The sequence below is a fragment of the Anabrus simplex genome, chromosome 11, assembly GCF_040414725.1.
Source record: "Anabrus simplex isolate iqAnaSimp1 chromosome 11, ASM4041472v1, whole genome shotgun sequence".
Classification (NCBI taxonomy): domain Eukaryota; kingdom Metazoa; phylum Arthropoda; class Insecta; order Orthoptera; family Tettigoniidae; genus Anabrus; species Anabrus simplex.
In genome coordinates, this window is record NC_090275.1 from 70,626,586 (window position 1) to 70,638,232 (window position 11,647).

An 11,647-nucleotide genomic window follows, 5' to 3' on the forward strand; every position below is an offset into this window, starting at 1 on the left:
ACGTATGATGAAAACACACATCAAGCACCAGTAGAGAAATGATAACCTTCTCGCTATACATTTTCATAATAGCCTTTCTGTAATTTAACCAGACGCGGGAAAATATAAACTAACGTCTGAAATCAATTAAGCACTTTGCTATATTTCGAGGTGTATCCCATTCTTACTTAATTGCAGTATTCAGCCTCAAAATTAAGCGGTAGTTTAGTCAGCCTTAATTTTTAACGAGTTAGCAACCGTTATCGGACACATTATTTACGCATTTACTACGAAAATATGTTCTCTTTCATTTCAAATTTTCTTTACGGAACAGCAGTCGACGGGTATTACTAATCGACTCCGACATCGCCTTCGAATTAAAAATAGGAGAGGATTTCCACCAATCAATACTTATTTATTGTATATATTGAACTACAGGACCGGTTTCGACCTCATATTCAAGGTCATCTTCAGCTGAACCATACATACATATTTATATAATGAAGCTTTGATTAAGATTGTGGTGTTGAAGGAATGCCATATGATGATGATGTACATTTAGTTACATACAAATGGGGCACGTCTTAGTGTGAACTGGCGTGTATGTCATTCTGTACAATATTGCAACTGTATGTCTAAAATGTTGAAGGTCTTAAATCTAGTGTATAAAACACGTCTTTTCCTCAACTAATTTATATATATGTACAAGATAAAAACAATATATAAAAACACTTCATGCATATGAACATTCGTTCTTGCTTGGTGGTCAATACATTGACTAACTTCCGTATTTAAGTCCTTATTCACAGTTGTACACTTCAGCTGCTATTCTTGGAGTTTGTAAAATTGCATGGATAAAAGTTTTGTCTTCCTGTGCGTATGTGAGATAAAACACTTTCAATTAAAAAAAAAAAAAAAAGTTGCCAAATGTATGGATGAAATTCAAGTAAAATATGTTCAGCTCTGCTGTGTGTGTTGCCCCTTTTTATTAGAACCAATTCATGTTGTCTCTTATCTTCCACAGATAAACATAACATCATTGCACAGCTACAAATGGGAAAGGAGCCACTACTTTGAAACCAATGTCATCCAAATTTACAGACGCCAAAAAGACAACATGAATTGGTTCTAATAAAAAGGGGCAACACACACAGCAGAGCTGAACATATTTTACTTGAATTTCATCCATACATTTGGCAACTTTTTTTTTTTTTTTAAATTGAAAGTGTTTTATCTCACATACGCACAGGAAGACAAAACTTTTATCCATGCAATTTTACAAACTCCAAGAATAGCAGCTGAAGTGTACAACTGTGAATAAGGACTTAAATACGGAAGTTAGTCGATGTATTGACCACCAAGCAAGAACGAATGTTCATATGCATGAAGTGTTTTTATATATTGTTTTTATCTTGTACATATATATAAATTAGTTTAGGAAAAGACGTGTTTTATACACTAGTTTTAAGACCTTCAACGTTTTAGACATACAGTTGCAATATTGTACAGAATGACATACACGCCAGTTCACGCTAAGACGTGCCCCATTTGTATGTAACTAAATGTACATCATCATCATATGGCATTCCTTCAACACCACAATCTTAATCAAAGCTTCATTATATAAATATGTATGTATGGTTCAGCTGAAGATGACCTTGAATATGAGGTCGAAACCGGTCCTGTAGTTCAATATATACAATAAATAAGTATTGATTGGTGGAAATCCTCTCCTATTTTTAATTGTGCAATTGTCAATACGGAAATGAAGATTATAGATTACGATATCGCCTTTGAATGTCGATGAGAGAACTCGCTAGTGCACACAGCGAGGAAACGATACCGAAGGTAATCGATCACGTGCAATATCATCGCTGGGGTGCATAAATATCGGTAGCAGAAAAAATTGTGCGCACTTAATCGCTCGTAATAACGGATACGTCAGTGATAGGGCTCTCGCTGTAACCGGAAGTACGATACACAGTTTTATATAGGAATTTTTAAGGGACAGAAAACAATCGTCACTATAGCAGAGTTCTCGTTATATGCCGTACTCGCTATAGTGGACTTCTACTGTATTAACTTGCTTTCAATCCCACTGCTTGGTAACTACTGGTGTGAAGGTCGCAGCTTGCTATCTTCTAGACCGGTTTTCACCCCTCTTTTCACACCTCACCATAACACGGGTGTCCAGCCAAACATTTTTGCGTATTGCATAACTTTCCTAGTGCCCTTTGTAAAAGCGCACCCACTCATAGTCACTTCGATAATGTACTATCAGAAGCCAACTAAGTTCACTGGACAAAAAATGTCATCCTAGTGCACACGCACAGAGGAATTGTTTAGCCTGTACAGATGGCACAGCGAACGAGTCCCATGATCAACCGCACATGCACTGCCTCAACGTGAGCATGAGGTAGTAGCGATCAGAGAGGCATTAATGTTTCAAGCGGACAGTGTACGCCAACATGGGTTGATGTAAAGATGTGACAGACTGGCAAAAGGGGGCAATCATGTTTGGCCATGCCCATGGCCATACAGTGCGTGAAAAGTTGCTGGATTTGTTGATGTTTTGCAGAGGACCATTCAATATGCCTACAAGCAGTGGTGTCCTACATGTGGCCAAGAAACAAGACGTCAGAATTGTGGTCGGAAAATGACCCAGGCTGAAATGGACCGGAGACGCGTTCCACAGTTTGTGAATAAAATTGCTTCCAAACCCAACAGGAATTGCTGCAGTCAGGGAATGAGGGTGCATCCCAACCTGTTAGCAAAAGAACACTGCGACGGGAACTGCATGCAATGAACATTTTGAATCAGTCACCTCACAAGAGGCCATTGCTCACACCGGCACATAAAGCTGCGAGTCTTCAATGGGCTAGAAATCATCTAACTCGGACAGTAGCTGAATGGTGGAACGTAATGTGGTCTGATGAACCACGTTTTTGCCTGCATTCCAATGAAGGATGTCATCGAGTGCACCAAAGGCCAAATGAAGCACTTCATCCTGGATGTGTGCAAGGTCAGATTCAAGCCGGAGGTGGGTCTGTGATGTTTTGGGGGTGTTTATCATATCATGGATTGGGCCTGCTTACTGAGGTGACCACTAACATGAATGAGCATGTTTATTTAAACATTCTGGATGATCAGGTGTCACCTTTCAGTCAACATCTGCATGATGAGTATGCTATTTGATACCCCGATTTTCTAGATGACAACATCAAAGTTCATCGGGCTGGATGCATATGTGACTGGTTTTATGAACATCCCGCATCCTATTTCATCTTGATTGGCCTGGAAAATCACCTGTGTTGGCATCAGCATCCCCACAATTTGATGGAATTGCACGATAAAATCCTCAGCGAGTGACTGGGAAAGGGAAAGTTATGATGAATACTAAGAACTTGACATAACATCTGCAGTTAAAAAAGTGTGAATTCTAATCCTATTGCTGTTTAGTCCACCAAGTTCTAAAATTTTCTTTCTTCAGCCTATCCGAGGTTGCTGGTGCCACCCTGGTTTGTTTTCAGTTTTGGCTAGGAATATAAGGCAATATGTCATTTCCGACACCCTGTAATTTTCCAGGTGAATATTTCAACCCAAGATCAACCAGAAATTGAACCCTGACATCCCAAGTAGAAAGCCTGCAGCTAAGCCACTATGTAATATATTGTATATGAGTGTGTAACTCTTTAGCTGATTCAAACATCAGCTTCAAGGTTGTCTTGCAAATCATCTACATTGTATGTAATTAAACTACAGATGATTCAGTTCTACTTACCAGGCTCAAACAAGTCTGGAATCAGGAAAAGATTAATGGGCTCGCCACACAAGGAAGGATTCAAGACATTAGCAACATCGCCAGTAGCAATCCCCATGCCGCTCTGTATTAGAAGACGAGACCGGAGGAAAGTCCGGTTGTAAATATCCTAGAACACATCGTTATAATGAATAACTGTTATATTTTAAATTATGAACATATTATAAATATTTATATTATATGATGGGAGGACTTTTTAATCTGACCAGACTACATTCGAAAAGACTAATCAACATCACCCTGATAACAGAAATGCAATTTGCAAATGACAGTGCTTCTTCTGTTGAGTATTTTAAGACTGACCATCAATACTAATAAAAGTAAATTGCTTGCATGACCTGCCTCTAGAACTGCTTGCCCAGATTTCAATATTACCATTTCAAATACACCTCTAGAACAAAAAAGGTCACTTCTCCTAGCTTGAAATGATTCTCTTTATTGGATGAACCTTGCAGAAGGGGTGGGAAACAAAATTTGTGCACTCTACTATCTGACTCACTCAGCCCAGTGACCGCGTATACCGATATAAAGTTAGATCCAAGGTGCTCGATACAGATAAATACCAGATAGATTAAACGATGCCTAAAAGGCAATTTTAATCAAATTTAATGATATTTCAATTTGTCCCTGCAAGTTCATTTTAACCATCAAGCCTGTGAGATGGCTGCCAAACTTTTTCACAGCTATCCCCATCTCCTTCTGGGGTCCTATTGAATTTATAGTTATTTACATGAAAAAAAACTTGTGTATGTACCCTGATATAAAATAAAGGGCACTCTAACCGATATGGATTTTGGACATCAAAATATAAATTTATGTTTTGAATGTTCCAGTAATTTTGCTTCTTTTACCAATTCCAAGTTCTTTATAGAAAGCTGACACAGCACGGAAGTAATCATATTTTCCCTAGAATTTAGAGAAAAATAGAAAGGTACATGTTTTCAGAACACCATTTTAGTATTTTCTTCTGGGTTTGTGTTTTTCCTTTTATGTTTTGAAAACATATGAAAACATTTTTAAAGGAAGCAAGTTCAATACACAAGAAAGCACTGTTCAATTTAACAGGACATAACAGACATCTGACACACACCATCATATCAGTTACAGTAACAAAAATACAGGATAACAGATGAGAGTTAATAACATTTCACTATTTTAAAATTTTATGTGAAATTTAGTCATTAGTAAAAAAAAAAAAAAAAAATCTGAGGCTATGCTGATACAATCCCAATAGCATTAGCTGCCTTAAATATTCCACTATGATAAACTGAAATATGATTGCCACGACAGAATTTAAGGCAGCTGTTATTCAGTTAGGAAGAACACAATCATGCTAGTAATTCTGTGGCTGACACCAATTTCAGTTCATGATTGTAAATGATGTTTTACCTGCATGAGTTTTATCTGTCGAGGAGCAAAGTCAGACGGTCGTGCCCGGTTCTGTAAAAACAAGACATGAGGAAAGTATTCAATGATCTCCTCATCAGGTGTTGTTGTTGGAGTAGAGGGCTTCAACATCTCTGCTGAGTGTAGGAACCTACAATGGAGGCAATAACACAATGAAACCAATCAATTACACACTTAACAATCACATTACACATGTAGGATAAAGTGGTCAATGATTTATGAATTGCTGACTTTAACCATTCCTGACTATAGTACAAACCTGCAGCATTCAAACCGCAACACCCTCTTAGCAGTCGTGTGATGTGCTACGAGAGAACGAAAAGCCAAGCACTCTTTGTACTGTGAAATCTTATTTTATTTATTGTTTCTCATTTTCTTAAATTTTTATCGTATGGCTCTTAGTGACGGAAGTGTCTGAGGACATGTTCAGTTTGCCTGGTGCAGCCCTTGTAAGGGAAACCTTTCAACGAGGGCAGGCAGCATCTGCTGTGTATGGGAACTGTGTATTTTTGTAGCGGAGGATAGTGTTGTGTGAGGTTTCATTTGATTTGCTTATTTATCATCAGCAGAGTCATTACTTCTCCAATTACAGATGATAAATTCAAATAATAATAATAATAATAATAATAATAATAATAATAATAATAATAATAATAATAATAATAATAATAATAATAATAACTACTATTACTAATAATGCAGAACAACACCGATTTTGTATAAACCCGCATCTAATGGAAGAAATTTCCAGTCCCGAAAATTATTCCATAAAAGCAAAGCAATTTTATATTCGATTTAACGTCATGCAACATGGGCAAAACACACATTTAGTTTTAAGGAAATGTTACAATTCTCAAATATTTATTTCTATTTGTTTTGGTTATGTGACATTAAAACCTATGAAAAAGATGTCATAAGTTTGCTAAGAATGACTGAAGGCAGAAGACGAATCTAGAGCGTGCGCACTTAGGGCTTTTTTTTTTTTTTTTTTTTGCTAGCTGTTTTACGTCGCACCGACACAGATAGGTCTTACGGCGACGATGGGACAGGAAAGGGCTAGGAGTGGGAAGGAAGCAGCCGTGGCCTTAATTAAGGTACAGCCCCAGCATTTGCCTGGTGTGAAAATGGGAAACCACGGAAAACCATTTTCAGGGCTGCCGACAGTGGGATTCGAACCTACTATCTCCCGAATACTGGATACTGGGGCACTTAGAGCTACAGTGAGGTGTTGGACTACGATACACATCTGACAGCGGCTGTTGTAGTAGAAGAGAACCTCCATTTTAATGACAATGTTCTATAACCTTCAAAAATTCCTATATTGATCTGTGCAATATCCTTCGGTTACAATGAGAACCCTTTTACTGATTCCTCCAATATTATGGTCAAATTTGGGCGTGTTAGTTTTTATCCATTATCAATATTCATAAACTCTACTCCAGCGTTGATATTGAATGCGATCATCTTCAGTATCGATTCCTCGCTATGCGAGAGTCAATCTTGAGTGAGACGGCTCACAACTCCAACTGGTGTAAACAAACATCGCAATAACATGTTTTCGCAATAAGTGCAATGACAACAGTTGTTAACTCCTTAGAAATAAAGGCTGAAGGGAACAATTGCTTAATTTTAATACTATGTACTGAAATAAAATAAGAATGTGATACTTCTCCTTCTCAAAATACAGCAGTGTGCATAACTAATTTCAGAGGTTAGGTTATGTACTTTCGCGTCTTGTTAAATTTCAGAAAGGCTGTTCCCATGTAAATTTATAGTGAAAATGTTATCATTATTCTACGTGGAGCTTGAAATATGTTTTCATAATATGTGTGCAGTAAACTTAGGTTATTGGACATTATAAATTTTCCAGCTAACTCATTCCTGGTTGCCAGCATTTTGCCTGAGTGTGCTACGTTGGGCTCATCAGTTGGTAAATACATCTACCAAGACGCATGGTGTGACCTCTGCCACAAGCCTCTACAGTGATGCTATTACAATTTTTAAGAATGAAACTGAATACGCGTGTTTAGACTATTGGAATTAGAAAATACATGCTAATGAGTAAGCCGCTGCTTGGAAAACATCCACGAAAATGTTTAAACAAACCAATTGCTGTTTCTTACCGATTTTAATGTGTGTTTGTGCGAGTTTGGTATCTTTCCCAACTTTTATGGAAAAATCATGTATAAAGTTATAAGAACTTTAAACCGAAGCAGTTTTGCATTTACCGACAAAAATCTGTCAAAATGAAGCATAAACCGTAGGCCTAACTACAGTACAGTGAAATGTGAAAATGAAATGTTGTATGGCTTTTAGTGCCAGGATATCCCAGGAAGGGTTCGGCTCGCCAGGTGCAGGTCTTTCTATTTGACACCGGTAGGTGACCTGCGCGTTGTGATGAGGATGACATGATGATGAAGACAACACATACACCCAGCCCCCGTGCCATTGGAATTAACCAATTAAGGTTAAAATCCCCGACCCGGCCGGGAATCAAACCCGGGACCCTCTGATCCGAAGGCCAGTACGCTGACCGTTCAGCCAACGAGTCGGACTACAGTACAGTGTGTAGGGTAGATATCTCCTTGTTTTATTGGTGTCACTGTGTAAATAATTATGATGGTACAATTTATGTTAATAAGGCAAAATCTCTGGAAAAGGTGTGCTTTTTACTGAAACCTCGATTTAAGGTAAACCCCCATTTAAGGTTTTAAAAAAATCAGGTCCCTAAAAAATGTAATAATAGGGGCTCTACTGTAATTAAACAATATACAATATACACATATTTTTTAAAAAAGGAAGAAGACAACATGAAAACAGAAAAGTGTTTATACATTTGAAATGACCGACAGATAAAAGAAGCTATGAATTTCACTAGCTGATGAGTGGAATACTTCCACCATCCTGCTAATTTCATTCAGAGATCTTAGGGCTTGCATAAACCAAGAGTTGCTGTGTGATTCAGTTCTGCACCTGGGTTAAGTGAAAGGTGACAGTCTGTCACGTGTTAAGGGAAGAAACATGAATTGGTAAGAGAGGACATACATTAAAATTTATAGACAGGATGAAATTAAATATCAACGGGCAGTTAAAATGAAGAGATGAAATGATTGATAAGCAGAAGCACATACCTGAGAATATTCGGATCAAAGAACCAGTCTTGCACAACAATGACCACGTGACATACAGACAAGAGGAATGCTGCAAGTTGTAAAGACTGGATCTCCAGAGCATTCTCTGTGGAGGTAAACTCGGGAGCAACAAACTTCTTACTGCTCTCCAGTTGTACGAGGCGGTCCATGACAGATGCTGACAACATGGGCTGTGTATCCAGCAAGATCACTCTGTTAGGAGTAACAAGCAAGTCTACACCAGAAGTGCAGTGACTGCCAAGCTCCAACTGTTCAGGACCTTGAGGCTTGAATAGCGGAGCTCTGGAACAAAGACTCCTTATCAAACATCTAGAATACAAGAATCACTTTTTTAGGGGTGATGAGCTAAATCAATCAATCAATCAATCAATCAATCAATCAATCAATCAATCAATCAATCAATCAATCAATCAATCAATCAATCAATCAATCAATCAATCAATCATCAGTTATTTATATTTAGGGCAAATGCACAAGTGGCAGATTTCCTATCAGGTGTTTACCTAGTCTTTTAAATAATTTCAAAAAGTTTGGAAATTTATCAAACATCTCCCTTGGTGAAAGGTTCCAAACCCGAACTCCTCTTCCTAATAAAAAAAATCATCACTGACACCTTCCAGAACCTAACCATTATATATATTTTTTAAAGTATGGTATCAGTAGTATAGAAATCTGTGTGACAGCAAAGCTCTTGGTAGCAAGCTTCTATATCAAAATGGCCGTGGTAGTACTAATCAACTCTGACAGCGCCTTCGAATGACGATGAGAACGATGAGAGAGCTCGCTGGTGCACGCAGTGAGAAATGGATACCGAAGATGATGGATCACATTCAACATAATTACCAGAGTGCATAAATATTGAGGATGGAAAAAATAATGCACTCTAAACCACTCGTAATAACAGATGAATCAGTAAAAGGGTTCTTCTCATTGTAACCAAAGGATATTACACAGTTTAAAATATATTTTTTCAAGGGGCATGAAAACAACGTCATTACAACTTGCTAAACGTTAAAAATTAAATAACTGAAAAAGAGGTTCAACCTATTCAATACATAAAAGAAAGAAATGTAGTGATTACATTCTTATTTAATAGTAACTATAAATGGGACCGGTTTCGACCCTAGTCCAGGTCATCGTCAGCCATAAAAACATGTAAAACAATGCATATGAAAAAGAAAAAGATTAAGTGAATTCTGGATCGGTATAAGATGAAACATAAATTAACGATGGGGGTAGAAATTGTGAGTCACTTAGAAGAAAACAGTACGTAATATTAAGAATGGTAGTATGGCACACGCAATGATAGGCGAAGTCTCACAATGTTTATGAATATTGGAGAACGGTCAAATGGGTCAGTTTCCACACTCTGTCAGGCACAAAGTCACAACACTATCAAATAATATATGAAGATCATAATTAACTTGAAGTCGCAGACGAATAGATTTGTAGAAGCAAACTGCAAGCTCCCGGTGATCAGCGCGGCACATTCAAGGTCATGCGCTGCGGTCTCGAACGCCAAAGTAGAATGGAGAATATCCTGAAGGTCCAGTATTTGTCTCGGTAGCGGGAAGTTAAGTACGTATACATAGAAATATACAACGCAAATCAGTATAATTGAATGAGTACTTCTGCTCCTGCTAAGTTCTTGGAAAACAGTTGACTTGAAAAAACAATTGTAAAGAGAAAAAAATATAGTAAAAAGCGCAATATCGGAAAACAAATGAAAACTTATATGCACAGTGCGCTATTTTTTAAATTGAAAAAATTTTAGGTCATGATTGAAGTAGTCGAAGTTGGCGCAAGACAAGAGTTAAAATTTGAAAGAGGAGAACCGAAATGAAGGTCGATTTTTTTTTTTTTTTTTAATAGAGAAGGTAGAATAAATTAACAGAGGAAGAGTGATAGTGAAATAAGAGAAAGAATAAAAGAAATTGAAGTTAGATGGTATTGAGGAAGGATAAGATAGGGAAATGAAGGAGGGGTAGTTAATTTATTCTACCTTCTCTATTTAAAAAAAAAAAAAAATCTACCTTCATTTCGGTTCTCCTCTTTCAAATTTTAACTCTTGTCTTGCGCCAACTTCGACTACTTCAATCATGACCTAAAATTTTTTCAATTTAAAAAATAGCGCACTGTGCATATAAGTTTTCATTTGTTTTCCGATATTGCGCTTTTTACTATATTTTTTTCTCTTTACAATTGTTTTTTCAAGTCAACTGTTTTCCAAGAACTTAGCAGGAGCAGAAGTACTCATTCAATTATACTGATTTGCGTTGTATATTTCTATATATACGTACTTAACTTCCCGCTACCGAGACAAATACTGGACCTTCAGGATATTCTCCATTTTACTTTGGCGTTTGAGACCGCAGCGCATGACCTTGAATGTGCCGCGCTGATCACCGGGAGCTTGCAGTTTGCTTCTACAAATCTATTCGTCTGCGACTTCAAGTTAATTATGATCTTCATATATTATTTGATAGTGTTGTGACTTTGTGCCTGACAGAGTGTGGAAACTGACCCATTTGACCGTTCTCCAATATTCATAAACATTGTGAGACTTCGCCTATCATTGCGTGTGCCATACTACCATTCTTAATATTACGTACTGTTTTCTTCTAAGCGACTCACAATTTCTACCCCCATCGTTAATTTATGTTTCATCTTATACCGATCCAGAATTCACTTAATCTTTTTCTTTTTCATATGCATTGTTTTACATGTTTTTATGGCTGACGATGACCTGGACTAGGGTCGAAACCGGTCCCATTTATAGTTACTATTAAATAAGAATGTAATCACTACATTTCTTTCTTTTATGTATTGAATAGGTTGAACCTCTTTTTCAATTATTTAATTTTTAACGTTAATACTTTCAATACGGAACAATGAAATTTTTATCTTTAAATTACAACATGCTGTAGTAAACTTCTACAACGCACACTTTTTTTGCTATTTGTTTTACGATGCACCGACACAGATAGGTCTTATGGCGACGATGGGACGGAAAAGGCCTAGGAATGGGAAGGAAGCGGCCGTGGCCTTAATTAAGGCCTGGTGTGAAAATGGGAAACCATGGAAAACCACCTTCAGGGCTGCCGACAAAGAGGTTCGAACCCACTATCTCCCGGATGCGAACTCACAGCTGCGCGCTCCTAACCGCACGGCCAACTCGCCCAGTAACGACGCACACTGCAGAAGGAATTATGAAAACACACAGTTTACAATTGTACAAAAACTAACATGTCAATTATGAGTACAGCAGCTAGAAGTAAATACAGATGCA

The 11,647-nt window shown here is 37.5% G+C and overlaps 1 protein-coding gene across 1 annotated transcript in view; it reads right to left on the reverse strand.

Moving 5' to 3' along the window:
* LOC136883066 (nonsense-mediated mRNA decay factor SMG9) overlaps positions 1-11,647 on the reverse strand; it is a 51,975-nt gene that overhangs the window by 15,190 nt on the left and 25,138 nt on the right. Inside the window, exons 5-7 of the mRNA XM_067155217.2 lie at positions 8,338-8,640; positions 5,189-5,336; positions 3,761-3,908 (exon numbers count right to left, since the gene is read on the reverse strand). Of these exons, the coding sequence (XP_067011318.2) occupies positions 3,761-3,908; positions 5,189-5,336; positions 8,338-8,640 (599 nt within the window). The remainder of the gene's footprint in view (positions 1-3,760; positions 3,909-5,188; positions 5,337-8,337; positions 8,641-11,647) is intronic.